Source organism: Manacus candei, unplaced genomic scaffold (assembly GCF_025592945.1).
Source record: "Manacus candei isolate 608988 ecotype Guabito, Panama unplaced genomic scaffold, ASM2559294v1 h1tg000025l, whole genome shotgun sequence".
NCBI lineage: Eukaryota > Metazoa > Chordata > Aves > Passeriformes > Pipridae > Manacus > Manacus candei.
The window spans coordinates 4,412,607-4,434,156 of record NW_026138073.1 but is presented as its reverse complement, the minus strand read 5'-3'; the positions used below and the strand labels follow the sequence as shown (position 1 = coordinate 4,434,156).

Here is a 21,550-nt window from a genome sequence, read left to right as displayed (position 1 = left end):
ATAGTCCCACTAAAACAGAACAACACTTGGCATTGGAGTGATAGATACCAGAGCAGCCATAAATCACGTTCATGTGTTTAGATTTGAACCACTGGGCAACACTAAAGCTTCACCCTCCTTTTTTAGAGAGCCTCTTTGCTGTGATTTGCCCCTTTCAGGGGCAAACACCATGAGAGGCTCAGCATCCTTCCCGAGCACCGCACACCCAGGGAAAACCATGCAACAGTGGGAAGCAAAGCCAAAAAAAGAGAAGTATGGAACAGACTTGCACGACATACGTGGCCAGCTAACATCGTTTACAGCTTTGCAACTTCTGAGTTAATTCACAGTATAAACAACAAGGAAAATGTTTCTTCCGAGCAAGACTTCCTGTAAACTGTTCATTAGAGCGCGCGGGGCTGTGCACCTGCTGATTAACCATGCGCTCCAAGAATAAACACAAACCCCAGCCAGCCAGATTGTTCTGGAATTTGCTCTGAGCTGATTTTTCTTCCCCCACGTTATAAATTGGATTCTACAATAAAACAAACAGCAGAACATAGGTTGCCGAGAGTTAAAATCTACTTTTTACACTACATTGACCACAGCACCCACAGGCACAGCTACAATGTCTTTCTATGAATGGGACAGATTGCCATATGGATGCAGACACTGAACAAGCTGTACAACTCCTGGCGACAAGTGCCTAGGGGACTGTCCTATATTAGCACCACCTGTGCTGTGGAAATTGTGCTCTGTGTATGAAATGGTATTTAAGGGCCCATTGTGATGTTATTTTTGAGTATACACAAAAAGGAAAATTACAGTTAGGAAGAATTTGCTGGCTAGTGGATCTGTTGCTCAGTTCCCGAGATCGTTTCCCAAAGGAATAGTTCACCTCTTTATTCATGCAGCCCAAAATGACAAGCTGCAACACATATTAGCAGTTTCCCTGCCTGGGCTTATACCATCCTTTTAATGACAAGAATATATTTTATAATATACATACGTTTTCCTGATCACACAGAAAAAATTACAGTCCTCCCAGCTTAACAACAACAGCTACACAGAAAAACACGCCGTGGCATTCCACAAACGTTGCTCCAGCAGCAAGCAATGCTTTTCCTCCTGCTCTTTCCCCTACCCCTCAATGTGCAGCAGGTAGAGCCACAAATCCTGATTACCAAATTTCAATGTGCATCTCACTACTTCGAAAATACAACCCTGTCTGCCTGACAAAAATAGAGCTCCAGATTAGTGCAAGATGTTGAGGGAGGGGGAGAAGGGGAAAAGAAGGGAAGAGAGGTTTGAGCAGCACCTAGCTGCTCTGTGAAAAGAGATTTCCCCCTCTCCAAACTGCAAGAAAAAAAAGGATGCCAAGAAAAAGTAAAGTAAAATAAACTGAATTAAAGAAAAACAGTTGTAAAGTGAACATTACAACCTGGGAAAAATGATGTCATTTTATTGAGAAACTCATTTTTTTTCCATTAAACCATAGTGAAATGGATAAAGTTTACACAGCTTAATGGTGGAGTTTTACTTTAAATGCTGCTCAATATCTTAGCAGTACAATATAACATGATATAGCAGCTGTCATACTAACTGCTCCATTTTTATTGAACAGCAGAGAAAATAGTCACACAAAAGTCACCTAACTCCTCTACTTCTATGGCATTTTCAAGGGTGTTTCCTTTAGACTCTCAGGCTATGTTATGTATGATAAAAAAGGAACACAGTTCTTCGTTAGGTCCCTGTTCAGCTATTCAGGACAGTCAGATCTTCGAACAAATGCTTAGGAAGGACAACTTGCACACAGGACGAAATAAAAAGAAACAGGAATCCATGGTGCAGTAAACCAAAACCAGGTCCCTTTTTAAGACTAGTACATAAACACCTCTAATAAAAGAAGAGGACAAATTTTCATTGGACTTTAAGTATTTAGACAGGAATGTTTTAGTAAAAGTTTAACTGCAAAGTGCATGCAATTAACAGAAAGCCATCAGCTATTTCTCTGGTATGTAAAAATAGCATTAAGCTGTATTAAATGCACGTGTAAGTATCTCAGTTGCAAGAAAAGGGAGGAGATATGCAAAGCACTCAGATATCAAACAATGATCTGTTGGCCAGATGGAGGAATAAAACAATACATATGCTAAAATTTGGAAAAGTTCTGCTAAGCGTCTGCCAAGGCTCACCCAATCTATTTTAAGTGCTTTTTGATACATTAGCTTAGTGTTTGGAGTTGTACAACTGACGGTTATTACATGGGACCAGACAGCAGTGAAGCGCTGGTGTGCAGGAGCTCCCTGACGCCGGAGCAGCTTCCCAAGCATCCGACCAGCACCCTCGTTCAGCCAAGGGCCACATCAAATATCCACAGGCTGCTTAACTTTGCATCTTTTGCAGGGAAAAAAAAAACCAAATAAAACAGACCAGGAGCGATTTTCCAGGGTTTAGCGAAGGAATTCCTTGAAAACCATAATTTGATTAAAGAGCTCCCGGGCAGACTGAGGAACGAGTGTAACTGTACAACTGATTTAGCAGAAGGCTCCTCGAACACAAGAGTGCCATGGCAGACGGTGGGTGCGGGCGACGCAAAGGAGGCTCCACACCCGCATCTGAGAAGCACGAACAATAAAAAATGCTTGATAAGGCTTAAAACTGGAGATTAGCAATGCCAGGTCTGAGTCACGGCTGGTGTTTTTTCAAAGCTGGTCACAGAGAAGTGACTCAGAGGGGAGCACACGCCGTAACTGGTGGCAATTGTTTTGGCAGGGGAACGAGGGCCAAGGGATCAGGCACTGGGACACTATGGGTTGTACCTGTATGTAATAAATGGAGATGGTCAGGACAGTGCCCTGCTCTGGCTGTGGCACTGTCACTGAACAGCCCAACCAGCCCCACAGCCATCACACCCGCTGGAGGTGCATGGGAAGAGGGAGCCGTGTAGAAAGGGATGGTTTATCGGATACACAGCTGGGCATCTGGGCTCCAGTCTCTGACTCCAACCCGGCTCCACAGCAAGGAAGCTGCATGGAGGCACCCGAGCTGCTCAGACCGTGGGTAACAGCACAAGGGTCGTGATAGGAGTTTGAGAACATGAGGCAGCTAAATACCTTTTGGGAGGAAAGGTCCCAGGAACACCGACTGCTTACAGGAGACTGGATTTGAGGTAACCTAATCTAACTCAGCTCTGCTGAGGGTAAAGTATAATGAGCTAAAATCAACTGCAGGGAGCAACTGAGGGGAGCCGACATGGATGAGCAGATTTGATGCTGGCACCAGTGCAGAACGAATGCCAGGACTACACAGAGAGGCTGGCCAAGAGAGGATCAGGCCCTGGGAGCATATGGACTGCAGGCTGAACTGTTTCATCCCGAGCATTAATAATGGACCGAAGTCTGTAATTCTTAATTGTGCTGAATCCTAATGCCTTCATCTAAGGGCCTTGGGATTTTGATGGAGGATCAGCTGGCATGGAAGATAACAACAGTGAAACATGGGGCATTAAGCCTAACCAGCAGATCAGTGGTCTGCCATGCCATTCCTCACACTTCCCTTCAGAGCTTTCTCCAGACTCCTTCCTCCTGCCATGCTGGCAAGAAAAAGTAATTTTAAAATCCCCTTGTTTATCCCATCTATTTTTCCTATGAGATGGCTGCTTGCCTATGTGTAAGGGCAAAACCCAAGCATAGGGTTGTTGGCAGATGGCAAAAGATCTCTTGGACATGTAGCCTTTAACTGCAACCTCTGGTAAACAAGTTGTGTTTCTTAAACTAACAGGTCTGAACCTTAATTAACTCCCTTGTCTGTGTACAGTCTCCACCATCCTGGCTCTGCTGCACTCAGTACAGGACGGTACCAGGGGATGGGACCAGCACACAGGTGCCCAGCTGCTCCACAGCACCCCCAGACCTCCCAGCTCAAGCCCAAACTGGAGTAACCTCTGTGCACTACAAAGCAGTGATGAATTCTGCACTGTTCTGCTCTCCCAAACCTACTCACAACAGGAATATTCCCAAGCATGCAGGTTCAGGATGCCCAATGCTTACCAGGTTATACAGTCAGTAGTCACCTGAAGTGACCGGGCATCCACCCGCCTTGTTTTGCTGTTCTTTTTAAGAAAATAATCCAGTTTCCCCCAAATAAGATGCAGTGGAGCGAGATGGAAAGCGGGTACTGTCCTTGACATTTCTAAGCACAGCAGATGTACTTAACTGGCTCATGTTATTTATTTATTTACTTGTGTAGAGAAACTGCTTGTTTCTGAAGAAACCCAAATGCTGATAAGATGATGAGAGGTTTGCATGCTGGTTGATGGTCTCACTTTCCCTTATCCTGAGTGAATACAAGTATCTATAACTAAATATTTCCCTTAGGGTACTGATGACTGAGGTATGTTTATTGCATTGAGTGAATTTATATATATAATCAGCACAATAAACATTATTAAATTGTCTGAGTAAAATCAAAGCATGAAACACACAGTCAGTGCTGAATTCTAATGATGCTGAATGCCCATGATTGCATGGGGAAAGGATCTTAACAAGCCTTGATTTGAGCTTTGGCATCCGCCTCACAAATCACACGAAATGTTCTCTCTTTAATAGTGCTGAATATTGATAAATGTCTCTGCACGGCACAACAGGGAAGTTGGTCTCTATTGGCAATCTTTACCAAAGTGTGTTTTTTCCTTCTCTACACTCAAGGGTTTACCCTGAATGATTTAATTATAATTTTCCTTGTGTAAGACAAATTAAAGAGGAGAGTAGGAGTGTCATGCCAAAGCAGATTATTTATCTCCTTAACAGATTGCTGTGCACCAAACCCCAGAGCTGCTGCTGCTGCTACTTACAGAAACTGGGCGAAATGTGGGACAAAAGCATAGATGTAATATACATTTAAAGCCCAAATGAATGAAAGCATTAACCCATTATTTATAGCTGGAATTGTTTCATTTCCATGAAAGCCCTGCAGAGCACACAGAAACCGAGAGCAGCACCACAATGTTCCCTGGGCCCTGCCCAGAAGGGAGGATGCCTCCTGCTTTTGAATGCATTTTTGCTTTTTGAGCGTCCCAGGTGACTCTGGCCACCCACCCGCTGTTTGCTTTTTAGTCATAAAGGAGAATTTTCATTGTCCTTTGGTTCCAAGCACAGCAGCCCCACAGTCACCAGTGTCACCAGAGCTGCATCCCCCACAGCGTGAGCAGGACTGCAGCCTCTCTGTGCACAACCCTGAGCCTGGGCTCGCGGAACAGCGACGCGTGGGCACGCCAAGCAGCCAATGACTATTTCTCCTGCTATTTTAAACCCCTTGTTTATAACCAAAATGTGTTTTTACCCAAGATACACAGCAGACCTGCCGCTCGCCCGCTGATTCTAATGCAGGTGCCTCCTGTCTCGCAGGTCTTGAGCAGCCTCCCAACCTGACCTGTGGGATCAGGAACCCCGTAAAGCACAGCCTGAACTATCCCAGTGACATGTGCCAGAGATGACAGTGATGATAGTAACTCCCACATAAGCAACTTGCCTCCTGCTGCCCAGTCCTTCTCAAAAGCCCAAGAGGAAGGGGTTGAAAACAGCTTTACAGCACACCCTAAAAGTTAATGTTACCTGTATGTGATTATTTATTGCTGCTGGGCAGTCGTTATGATAGGGCTGTGCTTAACTGTTAGGACACTTACAGTTTTTACTATGTGCTTTTTATTATTGGTTAAATCTAAATAAATAGCTCTTGGTTGTATTCAACCAGAGCTAACAGCCACTTGCACAGAAGGTGCAGAAATGAGGGGAGGAAGCCACAACCTAAAAACCTGCCCTGGCCTAGCAGGGCAGATGAGAGGCAGAAGGGCTGATACCTCTCTTACGAGCCCTTCCCACAGATCCATCTGACCTGAGCCTGGACTAGGGAGCACCTCCCAGTCTCCTTGTATTTGTTCTGCTGAGCCAGCTGGGTACAAGATCATACATGGATTTCACTGTAAGTCCAGCAAACTCAAGCTCCCATCAGCCCCATGATTTTTTTCTAGTCTTAATCTCGCAAACGAAAAGTTACCAAAACCCTGCTTTGTGCCTGCGCTCCCTCTTTTTTTAAGTGCACTAAAATTTCCCCTTCTGTGAGCTTTCAAACATACATCTGATAGCAGAGCACAGCAACTCTTCCCTCTTTGCTCACTCCCCACCCCAAACTCCCTGCCTATAGATAAACACCCTTTCAGAAAGGAAACCGGTGCAGAATATCTCACGAAGGAGTTTCTGTGTCACATGAAATCCAGGCAGGCACCACAGTGCCTGATGAGACTGCAACAAAACCCTTAAGTGCATCAGGAGGCATTCTCCTGTCTGTAGTCTCCCGCTCTACTTATGGATAAAGATGTAATTCAATCACTGCAGCAAATGGATGGTGTAAACCCTCCATGTACCAAACACAGGCAGGATAAAGCTCTCTTATTTGTATTCCTAAACATATCTATTTTCGTATTTTGATATTGCAGAAAAACTCAACAGATATGCAAGAAAAGTATACAGCAATCTTAACAATACAGCTATTGATTCAGGCACTGAGGATTTTAAGTCTTCTAAACTAAGACAATCTCAAACAACACCATGGCATGTTTATGCCTTCCTAATTAATCTGGAACTTTACTAATAAAAACATATGTATCACCTTGTCTGCAGATCCCAACTGTCTCCAGACCACAATTACAGGACTCAGACACATGGATTTCCAGTTCTGCTCAACAGTATACACAGAGAAAACTCTTTCTTTGGAACAGATTCCTGTATTTCCACTCCACTGCAAACTGAACTGAATCTGTTTCCTGGGTTAGACTGCCATTAGCAGACAGCATGTGCCTCTACTCACTGAAATAACATCCATCTCACTACATGGGGTTTTATTTTATATACTCGGTAAGAAAAACACGAATAAAAAATTTACTGAAAACTCATAAACCCATCTTGTTCAGCTCTACATGCAGCAAAAAGGGAATTTAATTGTTTAATAAACATCAAATTGTTTTTAGTATCCCATGTAAGTCTTCATGAAAACCACGTCCTTGGCATTTACATGCATTATAAATGTATTCACTGAGGTTCCCCCACATCCTTTCAATGGGTATATAAATGATGCCTTACACACACAGCAGTTCTTCCAACAGTGGGTGTGCTCTCCCTTAAAATCTATCTATTCCCAACAGCACCATTTTCTTAATATCAGAAAGATGTAAGAGGTATTTATACAGCTTCCCTATCAATCTACTCTCAGACCACCAGAAATACAAACTCTATGGCTTAAAAATTCCATTATCCTCTTTCTAATGAATGAAAGGAGGATGGAAAGACAAAGCCATCAGTTTCCATAAAATCCAGCTTTCACTGGTGTCTGCTATAGCATTTCTAGATGGGCAAAGGGACTCTCCTGAATGCAAAGGAGCACTGTCCTCTCCATTGCGCCCACTCCTCGAGACCCTTCCTCTCCTCCTCCTCCTCCAGCAGTGATGCTGAGGCTGCAGCCAACACTGGCACCCACGGCCCCAACGCCTGGGCCTGTCTATCTCACTGTAAGCAAAAGTTACATTGTTAGACACGCCTCAGTGAAATCTGGGGGTGTACAGAAACAAACCTGCAATAAAGCATCCTCTGGAATAAAGCAGAGCCCGCGCCGAGAAGCACATCAACAGACAACCCCTGATTTAAGCCATTTCTTTTAACAATGCAAGCCAAGCAAGTATAAATTAACTCACACTTTTAAAAGCCAAACAATACCAGTTAGCTAATTTTATCAGCACATTAAAAAAAGAGCCACTTTGTTTTTAGAGAAACCTGGTGAACTCAAGCCTACCCTGTCTCATGAAAGCAGGTAAATACAGAGTAAAAAAAGAAAATGCAAACATGTTAGATGAGATGGGGCACCAAAATTTGGCAGAAAAATTAATACTATACTGACCAACAGATTTTATTCTTCACCTCCAGCATGCAAACCCAAAGCACATCAACAGTACCATCACCCTGATGCAAAACTCAAAATACTCCCCAGCTTACAGTCTTTACACTTCCCCCAATACGCTTATCCAATGCACTTCTAATTAGCTAATTGTACCCACATTGATCCAATTAACAAGCCATAAAGATGTGAACAAAAGGAGCATATTCTGCCCAGTAGAGACTCTATTCAACCACGCCAACACCAGACAGAGCAAGACGCGGAAGGACAAAACCGAGGCCAAGGCTGTTGGCCACCCCTCCCGTTCCGCCATCCCTTGGAGATGCCCAGTGTGGAAACCCCCCCCGGGGACCTACCTCTCCCGTTTAGGAGTGTGGACTGATAGCTGTCCATTAGTTGAGGCGTGTGGGTTGATGATTAAGGAGGTCTTGGAGGGCGCGGAGGAGGAGACGCAGGTGGTGGACAGGTCCAGGCTGCTGTGGTTGTTGCTGGCTGCCTCCTCCGCTGTGTGCGAGCTTGTCACTTCCTTCCAGAGCTGCTGCAGTTCTGTTGGAATCATGCCTGAAACAAACAAATTGGATAATTAAATCAATTAACAGCTAATTCGGCCGTCTTCAAACAGTAATTAAATCAAAGAGTCAGTAAACAAAGCCTAGTGTTAGTTTTGCCTGTGTGTGTTTTTGCGCATGTTTTTTTTTTTTTTTTTTAATAACTAAATGCTAATACTGAGCACAGCACGGCTCTGCCACGCTCTGGTGTGACACCTGCAACACTCATGTAATGCAAAATCAGGGGGGTTAGGGGGGAAATCCATACAACAGCACACCTACCCAAAACACCACGTTAATTATTAATTTTTTTTGCAATTCTTAGACCAAAAGGCCCATATCCAGAATCCCTACACAGGCAGAAATTCCCCCAGCACTCACAGCAAGGTTGACAGCAAAGGTGGCCAAGGGCTACTCTGTGGTCAGCTAAAAAATTCAATTTCTTTCTTTTTCCCCAATTTTCATTTCCTTTTTTTTTTTTTTAAGGAAAGTGACTACTTTCTAACCTGTTATTAAAAACAAGGAAGGTCTCAGGGAAAAAAATACTCAGCTTTATTATTATGACAACATGAACCACAATATGACTAATTTTGTGCTTAAGTTTTAAATGATGACAAATAGCTTTGTTATTAAATACAGTTTTTATTAATCACTTTTAGACATAAATTATGAATTCATATTGTCTTCCTGAAATGCTTTTCAAATTTTAACAGTCAAATTGATTATACTATGATTATTTCATTAACACACCTATCTTTCTCATTAATTTTGGTTTCTCGAACTGCTCACTTAATTGATGGATGTGTCTACCGAAAAACTGTGTAACTTTCTATACAAGTAACACTATTATTACTGTCATTTCTTAGATCAATGCTAATGAGCCATTCAAAAGTAAAACGAAAACAGAAAATAAGCTTCAAGAAAAAAATAATAATAAAAAATTGTATTTTTCTAAATGTCCCAAAGTGGACACCAGGGTTAGGAGACAACATTCAAGAACTAATGCAAGAAAAAACTGCAAACTCCAATGGGTCAAACAGAAGGGGAACCATGTGCTCAAGCTGAGATCATGCTTTTGGATAAAGCTGATGTTTGTGACATGATCAAACAAGTCAAGTTTCTCTCACAGCAGACTATTTCAGTGCTCCTTCAGAGAAGGCCATGGGAAAAAATTAGCAGTAGAGACACGTCACTCAAATATTCAGGGGAAAAAAAATAATAATAATAGCCAGTGTCTGTGTGTTTTTAAAGAGGTTTCTCATCACTGTGCTTCCAGCTCATCGTTTGGGTGACTGTTCATTGTTTCACCATGTTGTAGCACTGGAGCTATCCTAAGGAAACCTGCCATTTTCTGAGTGTACAGCAGCAGCTCACGCAGGCATGTACCTCACCCAACCTAAGGTACTGAAATAAAAAAAAAAAAAAGAGGCAGTATGCATTATATTCATTTGAAACACATAATAAAAAATGCCAAGGTCTAAATTTAATTTATTTTTGTCATTTAGAATACAATGGATAGATAATCATCTCAACGTGATCAGCCAAACATCTTTACTTTGCTAAACTGTTAAAGATTTTAATTATGCTAGCTTTGGAGAGCACTGGTCTAATGAGGCGATAGACTCCAGAGAATCTAAGTGGTTAAGAACTGTGAAATGAGTCTGATAGGATTTTTTTATATTCACCGTGGATCGTTTGCATATCAAAGAGGAGTAAATTATTGCACGACAGACCAATAACCTTCCCCGCCTTTCCCAGAGTAGCATTAACAAAAACAGTTGGTCTCCGGTAACGGTTCACTACAAAAAAATGCTAAAATCCTTAAGTATCTGCAATTAATATATATTATGGAAGAGGCTTCAATTTATACATTAAGTGATCAGATATTCTTAGGACACATCCGCTTTTCTAAAGCCACGTCATTTTCCTTTCATCAGCCCCAAATGCCAATTATATTTTGATGGATTTTGTCCCAAATGAGCATTTAGTTATTAGACATATTCAATTATTACTTGTCCCCTGAAATTAAACCTCCGAGCAAATTAAACAAAGAAAAAGGTCAGTACACAAGCCTGTGTCCTGTTTTGCTGTGTGGGGGCTATTATTTTCAAACACCTTGCGAAGTGACAGTGTGGGATGTATTTTTAGCCAACATGCTTGACAGGACTGTCTGTGCACTAACAATTACCTGTGAGCACGGCTGACCCTTACACACTGTTTACTCAATTGAAACAATAGTGAATAGACTTGTCTGTTGATGATAACATATTGATATGAGACCGTATGAGCCGACACCTATTTTTATTTTCCAGAATAAGCAAATAGGGAAAGAATAACTGGACTTTTTTTTTTTTTTAATCTCGATTTTTGCAGGTTTTTAATTAGATACAGGCTAGCATCCATGCTCTTCTCCCCCTTCCCCTTTCTCCTCTCCTCCTGGTCACTTCTGATCTACTAATCTTGTAACCCAAGAAAAAGCCTGCATTACAGCCATTAAAACAGACATGGTATTTATACCTCACTGTAGATCCCCTAGAAGTCAAGGTGTTTGCTCTAACTTCCTATCCAAGTGTAACTCACATTAGCACTAATGACAACTACAGCACAGGTGGAAAGAAAAATATAATATACTCAATTGTGGGGGAAGAAATGCTGGAGATAATAAGGATTTTAGGGTGGGCTACATTAATTTGAAGAGCTAACTGTGATGTCATACATGTCTGCACGCAACCCCTTGCCAAAAAAATGATTACATCACCTGATTAATAAAATAAAATTAAAAATAGCCTCTCTCCTCCTTCTCCAAATTTAGTTCTTTTAGAATAATTCTAGGGAGAATTCCTGACTAGCCTGTCAAACTGGGCAGCTGAAAGGTGTGCTCATCACTCATCCAGCAAAATGGTTAAATAAAATAATAGAACAAATGGTAAAAGCAAGTCAAATAGATCCACGACCACTCTCAATAAATTATGTAATTTACCATTTAACAGTTTCATTTTAACAGCGAGAGCTAAATTTCAAGTCAGATTCCCAGAACCGTGCTGCAATTACCCGAGATCACTGCTGCCAGGGCTGCAACTTCCTACAGACCAAGAACAGGATTCAGACCTGAAACTGCCAAATCTACAGGAGCAATCAGGCACCCAGATGTCTCAGTCCTATTATTTTCACTCGCTGGTGATCTGAAGTGTGATTTGCAGTTTCATTTTGCAGATACTAAAGATCTCACTCTCGCAGCTCAGTACACTGCTGAAATGGGGTTTATTTTTAAATTGCTGCTATGTACAGATGTAAAATCTAGATTATAGAAGTGTCTAAATACTAAGCGGCAAAGATTACACAAATATAACATTAAAGGATGTGCTATTTTATGCAAGACAATAGGCAAGCATTGAAAACTAAAAAGAAACTAAAATACAGCTTAAACAATCTATTAGTTCTGAAAACATAACGAAAATATCACTTATGAAGTAGCATTCTCTCCTTGGAAACATTTATTACTATTACAGATACTTAAGAATAAATGCAAAATGCTTTTAACCAAATTCACAGCTACAGTTACTAGAGGGATGATTTTATTTCTTTTATAGACACATTTACAGTATTTGTCTCAGTCTTGCAAACTATTCTGAAAACAAAAGGGCAGGAGAGATGTAATTTTTTTTTTAAATAAGAAGTGTCCATTACCAATTATTTTAAACTATAGCCCTGGCTCTTCATTGCATTTTTCAGGACAACTAGTCCCCTTGATTATGAAAGAAAATGTAGGCACAGGTTTAAAAAATGTATGTTGTGGGGACAGTTGACAGATTACTGCTCACGGAACTCAATTTCCCAACCCCAGGTATCACCGGCTCAAAGACAAACAGAGTTGCTCAACCTCTTTGTGTCCTTGTACCTCCATACCCAGGTGACCATGTTCAAGCAAGCAGAAAGTTGATTTAAACCTCATAATGACATCAGTTTTAAGCCATCATCTCTCTGATAAAAAGGAATAAAATATCGTGCTGTATTGCAACCTGCCTGAAAAGTCTCCAGTCCCTCTTTGCTCCTGGCTCCCGCTGCCCCCAACACTCGCAGCTCATTTCCCTGCCAGAACCAGCCCTTTCTGCTTATGTTTATGTCGTCTCTGGCGTGCAAGTCAGCACCCCTTAGGTTTTAAATACGCTCCTTGGTGAGGACTAATAGTTGCACTACCCTGCTCACCATATCAATCAATGCCACGACGGCTGAATTACCTACTGGTGTCTCCGATGTGTTACCGCACAGATTACACTTCATGCATCACCACATTCATTTCTTTCACATTACACATGAGCGTGTCTTGTCACTGCCCAATTGCCCTCCTTTGGACAGCTTAACTGATGGACTACACAATGAACCTTACCGAGCCAACTTAATAGTACAGGAGCTGTGGGAAAAATTAGAAAGGTTGAAGCTTTAGTCTGGTGGGTGTGTGGGAACAGCCTGGGATGCTTCCAACAATAAATCTGGAGCGTAATTAATGCACGTTACAACATTCTGCAAGCATAAATGGCATTTCATCTACGTGCCCTTTTTCCTGGACTCGTTTCACGCCTTCTCCTCATCACACTGCACATCAATGGTGACTGACCAGGTACCACCCCAGGCCGGATCCTGCAGCTCCCACTCGGGCACCATCTTCCCAAGCATCACCCTCTGACTCCTGCACAGCACTACTTTAGACCAGGTGTCCCGCTCTGGGATGCTGGAAAGTTAAACTGAGTCTTGCAGAGGGAGGTGTCAGGTCCCCAAAAGCTCAGTCTCTCAAGATGGGAGTTAAGTGTTCAAATACCTTCCTGGGTCTGGCAAAAACAAGTCTAAATAAAGCATGTCAGCCACACAGCAAAGCAGGCTCCACTCCCTAGTCTGGTCTCTGTTTATCCATATAAGTTAATATTCACCAGCCACCTCACTCTCCTTTTTGCAGCTATGCACACTGTAAAAAAAGGAGGGTGAAGAACAGAAGCAATTTCATCTCGTCCCCTCCATTTAACTGAACAGAGCTGAATGTAAATTCATTATATGATTTAGAAACTAGGAGCAGCCCTAAGGCTGCTTGGAAGATCCCAAATCATTCAGCATGGGCTGACTCAAGTTTTTAAGGTGAATATTCAAATTTATTAAGGGGCAACAAGAGGCAAAGGCAGGATTATTCAGAAATACCAGTATCATCGTTGATGCCATGGCATATCTGAGCCATGCCAACTCTGAACACTCTGCCTTAACCACAGCAGCCATAGCTCAGGCAAGTCTGTTAAAATGTCCCAAGGCTTACAGACAAACCCAATTTAAGAAATAAAATTATAAATTTAAGCCAAAAAAAGAAAACAGAGAATAAAAACCCCAGGTTATAATCACTGTCAAAAGTATTGTGATTTAAGTAATGCTTTCATTGTATCAGTGTCTTAAAAAAAAAAGAAAATAAATTGGGATTTCAGCAAAGCAGTAACTTCTTGAAGAGTGCAGGAATGAATAAAGATGTAGGAGGATCTAATTGTCAATAACACCATTAAAATTAAACGGAGTTAATCCCAATTTGCCTCATGTGGAGGGAGGAATGAAGCTGTGAAGCACAGAGGCAGTAACACGAAGGCCGTGTAAGCAGTAGTGGAGAGCAGTGCCCCTCTCCCTGGCAGCCACAGCCAAGGGCACTGAGATCTCTCCAGCTCAGCAGTTGTGGGTCAGAACCACCCTGAGCCAGCCCCCCATCAGGCTGGAACCAGGAACAGCCCAATAAACACATCTGGAAAAGAGAAACCCTTAGGCATGAAACTAGCACCAGGAATCGATGCAGACTCCTCCTGTGAAGGATTTCAAGCCCAGGTGAGTACAAGTGGTAGCTCTATTGCTATGCTAACCGCCTGTGACCTCCAAACCCCCTGCCAGCCAGAGCAGCACATGACTGCAGCACTGCCCCTCTCCAAAAATATTTTTATAATGCCCACCCTGTCCGTCAGCATCTTTCCATGCTTATTATTTTATGAGCCTATGAGCTCTCTCGCTCTGCCTGACAATTCCATGTGAGTGTGCACAAATGCCATGGCTTTGCCACCTCACCTACCTTGTGCAAGGGGTTGCAAAGGCAGAGTAGGCTGCCCGGGCTGGATTGTCAGCAGCCCCTGACGCTGCAAAGACAGGAGGTGCTGCTGCTGCAACTGCTGCATCTGTAAGAGCTGCTGCTGAAAGGCCAACTGCTGCGTGGCCACTTGCTGCTGCTGGGGCTGGAAAAGACAAAAAAAAAAAAAAATAAAAGTAAAAATGCACATTTGTCAATAACAGAGCAAAGCAGAGGATTTAGAGAGCTCCTTGTCTCAAAACACTTTAACTTCTGACCACAGTCACCTGGTATCAAGGCCAAGCCAGCAAGCCCACCACCACCTTTGTCAAAGAACCCAAGGTATGCTTAGATGCCAGAGCTAACCACAGGGCTACAGATTCCCATCTCCACTAGTCACTTTAATCCTACCTAAATCCCTCCTGCCACCCCAATTAAAAATGTTTGCAGCGTTTCTTGCTCTGTGTGGTTGTGTTTTACCCCAGAAGCGGCTGCGTTTCAGTGGTGGGTAAAGCAAGCCCTGCTGGCAGCTCCTGGGTAATTCTTCGAGGCAAGGAACATGTGTAAGGTGAGAATCACACCCTGCGATCACATCACACTTAGATGTAACGAGAAACAACGCTGCACTGTGCTCTGTTTGCTCATTCAAGGGCTGTCTCAACTATTAAAGCAAAACGACTGGTTTAATTTATGGTATTTTATACTTACTCTCTCTTCTTCATCCATCAAGTCCCACAATACTTTCTGTTATGTTGGAATTATTCTGTGCTGTATTTAAGGCTGCTACTTCTGCACTTTGAAATTTTTAATTATTCTCACTAGAAAGAAGATGGAGTTGCTTTACTCCACAGGGATGTGAACCTTGAACCTTCGAGGTGTAAAAGAACATGTTGCTTTTCTCACTACTGTACCCGGAGAAGCTTTTAACTACTCTGTTTATCACTTCTGACATAAATAAATGAGAAAAAATCAGACCTTTGAAGAAGAAAAACTTCATCTAATATTGTTAATTAGCCATGACAAACGATGAAATAACATTGTAAATCTTTCATAGAAACAGCCACTAGATTTTAATTACACACATTCATAATTTAGCAAACAACATCTTACTTGAATGTGAGTGTTTAATATGTACAGTACTCCAGGCTTCAGAGTCCTTAATTTTGTTCAGTTAAGGAAGCCTCTAGGTTTTGCTTCCATGCTCATCTTGTATTTTATTTGCTTTGTTCTTTAAAATCCATGAAAGGCTTTGCATTTTGATAAATATCTTTTTATTTATTGTACAATGACAGGAGGAAAACTTTTGTTGTGTAAAACATCAATACATCATGCCAGTGTTTAGCAGTTCCTTGTGCTAGCCAAAAAAAATTAATGTAGATTTCCTTAGTAATTATCTGAGTGATAGAAAGATAATACATTGCAGTAGTACAATAAATAGAAGGAAATTATCTAATATCCCTAATCTGCTAGGAATCATATCAAGGTGGAGGTCTTATACACATTATGGCTAACAATTATGGAAAGAAAATTAACTCTTACCAAACTGCATACTTCCACAAACAAAACCCAGCCAGATCCCAAACTTTTTGTCACCCTTCCTTGACACCAAGCCAGAGGATCACTGGCCCCATTCCTTACTGGTGTTACACAAAGTCCCAGCAGAGCCACTGGAGCAGGACTGACAGACACCAGCCGGGGATTTGACCCCCACCTTCTCATACCACAACACCCCATCAACCTTAATACTGCAACAAACTTTATACCCACAACTCTGACAGTCAGTCATTCTAATTATTTTATTTATAAATGTATCTTATTTCCAAGAAAATCGAGGACTTCAACAACACAATTAAACAAATAGGTGTTCGGAAATTCTGAAACACAGAGAGTTTTCATTTCTTTGCAACAGCTTGCTCAGACACATCCAGTTGTTGCAACCATGTGTCACAGCAGCAGATGCAAACAGGCCCCAGCAACAGTTATATTAAGAGTTAAACTAATGTTTCCTTCCATAAGTATTAATTTTGAAATGTATGTACTTAATATATACTTAATAAATTTACACATATATATAATAAATGGTATTACATAAAAATCTAGCTGTAATAAGCTGTGTTTTACCTATTTGCCATCTGAGTGTAAAGTTAGAATGTGGTTTCTTTTAACAAAAAAAAGCCCTTTATATAAATTGACTGATGCCCGTTTGGTTGTCTTCTCAGCTATCCTAAGAAAAGCTCTTGAACACTCTCTACTTTGAAAAGCCAGGATATAAAAGTATACAAGGCCCATTGTCCAAGAAAGAATTTAAAAGCAAGACACGTTGCCAAACTGCGCTCCCCACCCAGTTACCAAACACAGGATACAAGGCAGTTTGTTTACTTCTCACAATTGAATGCATACAAAAAAGGTCTCAGTGCAGTCCTGTTGTCAGGTCAGTAGTCAGTGTTAAAATGCTGAAATATCCTGATAAAACTTGCATTTTTGATCCCCTCCCTAAAGCTTCTGTCAAAGGTCTGTTTTCCTTTCTTAGGTTACTCCCTACTGCCTAACATAAACTGTCACACTGCCGGAGGACAAACGGCCCTGTTCGGAAAACAGCTCTCTCTGTCCAGCGCCGCGGCACCAGGCGGGATCCTCCGCAGCCCCCTCGCCATGGGGAGCCCCGATTTGCCAGAGGAGGACAGCCTGGGGGGGCACAGGGCTGAAATCCCACATGGCACCTCTCCCCCTCGCTGTCGGGCACTGCTCACCCTCTGCTACACCGCGCAACCCTCGAGTAAAACCCGCCAGGAACCTCGCTGGGGTCCGCCTGTTCTGCTCGGGGGCCGGATCCTTTTGACCAACAGGGTTTGGGAGGTTTGTTGTGTTTTTCTTCTTTCACGACAGTACAATAGGACAATGCACTCACAAAATGACTTGGGGGATGCCATACATGAATACACTTGTTCCATCTGTCAAGGTACACGCTTGGCCCTCGTTAGCACGGCAGCTGCCGGCCCCTACCACGGCACTGCCCAACAGTTTTCAGTTCGAGAGGGAGGGGAAAAAAATAAAATCATGAAAGAACACCTTTTCCATGCTAATTTAGCGAGAATAAACTCCTTAAGCTGGGCTGAACAAACCTCTGGGGTGAAATGAACGTTGAAACAGGCCTATACTAAAACCATCAGAAAAAAAACTCTAAACCCCTAGAAAAAGCTGAAGAGACTTGGGTCCTTGTTCTCTTCCCAGCTATCGTGTTAAAATGCTCTTCTTGAAACAGGAAGGAGTCCTTTCTTATTGTTGCTTTCGCTAGTGTAATATCAGAAGTGTGACCACAGTAAATCAGTGTGTTAGATATTGAAATGCCATCACATTGTCTAACTTCCCTTCTTGTCTTTTTTAACACAAAGTATTTTTTTTCTTTAAGCTCTGAGCCCTCATCTTTGTGTCTGAGATGCTCTCCTGTCTGACAACAGCAATTTAGAAGAGTTAACTTTTATCGTTCATTCTGCTGTGTAACTTTCCCCTTCAAATTTCTTTATCTGCCCTCTGAGCTCATCTGAACTTTCATGTTCTCCCAGCATGCAGGCTTGCATTCAAAACTATGTCTAATAGACCAAATAAGAGGTTAATAAGAAGTGGCAACAGAAAGAAAAAATACAATCCCTGGTAACTGATAAGAATGACAGTGGCAGCCCTTTATTGTTTGTCTTCAAATATAGAGTTAAAGATCTTTAAAAAACTAAATTTTGACGCCTTTGAAAAGAAAGAAGCACAAAATAACAACAGGGGGTTATTGCCTGCCAGCCACAGGGGAGAAGCTCCATAATTCTTATTCTCCCTTTTGAAGGCTGTTAGAAATCTGATTCAAAAAAGCAACAGCAGAAGGAGAAAGCCTCTTGAGGCTATCGCCATTTCCTGTGATCATGCATAATGCGTTTCAAAAGTGGGTTTTTACCAATTCTGTTGATCAATTGCACCTCCTTCATATTCCCTCTTTTTTCTGCTGTGTTTACATCTGATGTGACTCAATGACAAGCGCTGTCTGAGACTGTGAAACAGACCTGTCATGTTGATTTATGGGCGCATCAAACCACGACTTGTCCAAACTGAAGCTCGCAGTTCATTAATTAGAGAGTTGTGACTTTGAAGTCAGCTTTCAGACTGTGGTTTTTAACATTTGGCTTAATTTATATGCTCTTGAATGTGGATCTCTAAGGAAAAAACTGAAATTCCCTTCTTGTCTTTGAACTTCTTTTGACCGCACAATAATCATTTCTTTGTCCAGAGTGATGCCTGCATCCCAGAGTCATTAACGCGCATTGAACTGCCACTGATGAGTAAGCCCTACTGAATTAGAAAAACAGCCAGCAAAACAAAGCTGAGAGCATTCTGCACAGTGATATCTCACAATTACATGCCTTCCCTCCCTGTGCCATTTCCATTTTAATTACTGTTAGTCCTTTAGATTTACATTTTAGACACTTTTTAATCTGTTCCCTTTTTATTATAGTGGCGCCCGTAAGCGCGCTATGGCTAAGGTTGTGTCAGCGTTTCCATTATAAACCCCCCTGTTTTCAGGGGTTTATAACTCAGCTGGAAAAATTCACTCTGGGTTAAAACTTGGCACAGGTGGCACGATTTGCCGAAATTTCAAGGGGGCTGGGGCGCAGAAATTGGTGTGTGCTTTGAGCAGCCCCCTCCTTGTCAAGTGACACAAGCGCTGCCGCTATCGCAGGACATCACTCAGCATCTCATGCCAAGAGGCAGCTTTCTAGGATCTACCTAAGCCAGAACAGATGTCAGATTAAGCAGGAAAGTCTCAAACTCCCCAAAAATTAAGAGGTGAGCCCGGTGCCTTAAAAAAAATGTAATTGCAGCAAAATTAAATTTAAGCACACAAAAAGCAACAAAGTTTAGGATGTGACAGGTATTTTGAAAGGGAAGTGTATTTAAAGGACAGGCAGAGCTACCCTGGCCTGTCCCCTTCTGCCATGGACCATGGTGGCATCAGAGTGAGGTCTCCTGCCACCTCTTCTCCATGTCACCACCAATACTGCTCAGTGCAGCTGTGAAGAACATCCAACCAGAACCTCTGTAGTTGGAAATTACAAGCACAAACTCAATGTCTCTCAGCATTTTGCCCTGTTTAGAAAGGACAGCACCATATCTGGGCCTGCTGCCTTGCCCCCTCCCCTCTACACCATAACTAACTTCCCAAAGCACTCTCCCAAGATACAAGTCTAGATGCTTGCTCCAGGACTCATACTAGGCAGCAAGGCCTGGTCCCCTGCTATAAAATATGTGGCAGCGAGTAAATGGAAAGCACAAGAAAACACAGGCGAAAACAGGACAATAACTCTAAATCTGAAAGCTGAGGCCCGATAGAGTCAGTTCAGTTGTGCAATCATTTATAAGATGAATGACAGTTTAATAGCCACTAGACAGTCCCCAGGGATCTGTGGTTTGAAAGTAAAATGGGTATTGTCTGTACCTCTTTAGGCTGTTTTCCAGCATGTTGTTGCTGTAAAAGTTGAAGCTGCAACTGTTCCTGTTGTTTCTTATAAAACTCTTGAAGCTGCTGCTACAAAGAAAAGGAAAGATGGTAAGTAACAAAGTGGAGAGCCAATTCAGTGTCCCTTTTGGTGTAACACACAAACTGTGATTTGAAAAATAGCATCCTTTTATCTGTAATGGTCTGACCTTTAGTTTGAAACTCAACAATAAATTCAGTGCACACTGACTATTCTTGGCATTATCGTTTGAAAAGTAATCTCCAAAATGAACTGATGAAAAACATACCATTTTCTACACAAACTAATTAAAATAAGGCAAGGAATGACCTTTGATTGTAACAACAAAGCCAAAATGCCCTTGCTGAGAGAGCCTGGCGAATCTCTGTTGTGAAACACACATGCTTTCTAAATGATAGGGTTTGACTGTATTAAGTGTTGTTCAATACATGCATAGACATCCTGGGAAATGCTCTCCTCCTCCCGCTCCCCAGATGTGCACCGTGCAGGCAGCGTTCCGGTGTGGGCAGGAGGGAGCCTGGGAGCCAGGAGGGAGCAGGCAAGGTTGAGCTGGGCTGGATGCTGACACCCACCCGGGGTCTGTGAGACCCTGCTGTGCCAAACCCTATGATAATGGAGCCTCGGGGCTTGTCGGTGGCCAAATTCCAGCTGAGAAAGGACCATGGGCTGTGAGAAGCACGTACACACCACACGAGATATGTTGGCGGAAATCAAACAGATTAAGGCTTGACAACCTCTCCACTTTTACTGCCACCGTTTCCATAGTCCTTTATGGTTCCAGATGGACATAACGAGGTCTAAACTGGGAAGCACTGCCCTTCTACCTTGTTTATTCCAATTAGTCAGGGCACACCAAGCTTTCCGAGGGATGCAGGCAAAAGCAACAGGGACATCTGCCGAAGTCCTGACACTTAAATATGCATCTGTATTATTTAGCTGATCTTGGAAACAACTCCTAGCACTGCTCCCTGGATTTGTTTCCAGCAGCTATTTCTAGAATTAAAAACAAAAGAGCAGTCAGTTCAGCTCGGAGCATGGATGCTCCAAGGTTTGGACCTGAGATGTGGGCAGCTTTCTTCCCCAGGAGTGTTTTGGGGGGCAAAGCCCTCCAGCAGCCATAGGGGCCATCTGAGCAGCTGTTAAGGAAACAATTACCTGTTGAAGCATGAGTGCCTGCTGCTGCTGGAGCAGGACTTGGAGTTGCTGGGGAGTTAGCACTTGTTGCTGGAGGATCTGCTGCATTTGCTGGGGAGTGATCACTTGAGGTGTCATCATAGCCACCGACACTGGAACCTGAAGGCCAAGATGAGAGAAAGAGGGGGTCAGAGAGCATCCCTGTGGCTCCTCCAGCATCCCCACGCCGGGGGAATCCCACACCTGGCACTGAGGGAGCTGAAGGCAAGAGAATCCTTACAGCCCACCTCAGCAGGAACAAAAGTACTGTCTACACTTTCCTGGAGATTAAATTCCTCTTTTGCAAA

At 42.6% G+C, this 21,550-nt stretch overlaps 1 protein-coding gene across 21 annotated transcripts in view; it reads right to left on the bottom strand.

Moving 5' to 3' along the window:
* Positions 1-21,550, bottom strand: part of FOXP1 (forkhead box P1) — a 380,386-nt gene that overhangs the window by 54,412 nt on the left and 304,424 nt on the right. For 18 of the 21 annotated variants that reach the window (XM_051788661.1, XM_051788668.1, XM_051788662.1 and 15 more), the window contains 4 exons: positions 21,225-21,362; positions 20,030-20,119; positions 14,560-14,719; positions 8,283-8,487 (listed from right to left, as the gene is read on the bottom strand). In XM_051788661.1, coding sequence (XP_051644621.1) covers positions 8,283-8,487; positions 14,560-14,719; positions 20,030-20,119; positions 21,225-21,362 — 593 coding nt within the window. The remainder of the gene's footprint in view (positions 1-8,282; positions 8,488-14,559; positions 14,720-20,029; positions 20,120-21,224; positions 21,363-21,550) is intronic. The other 3 variants (XM_051788676.1, XM_051788683.1, XM_051788680.1) reach the window with 1 other exon arrangement.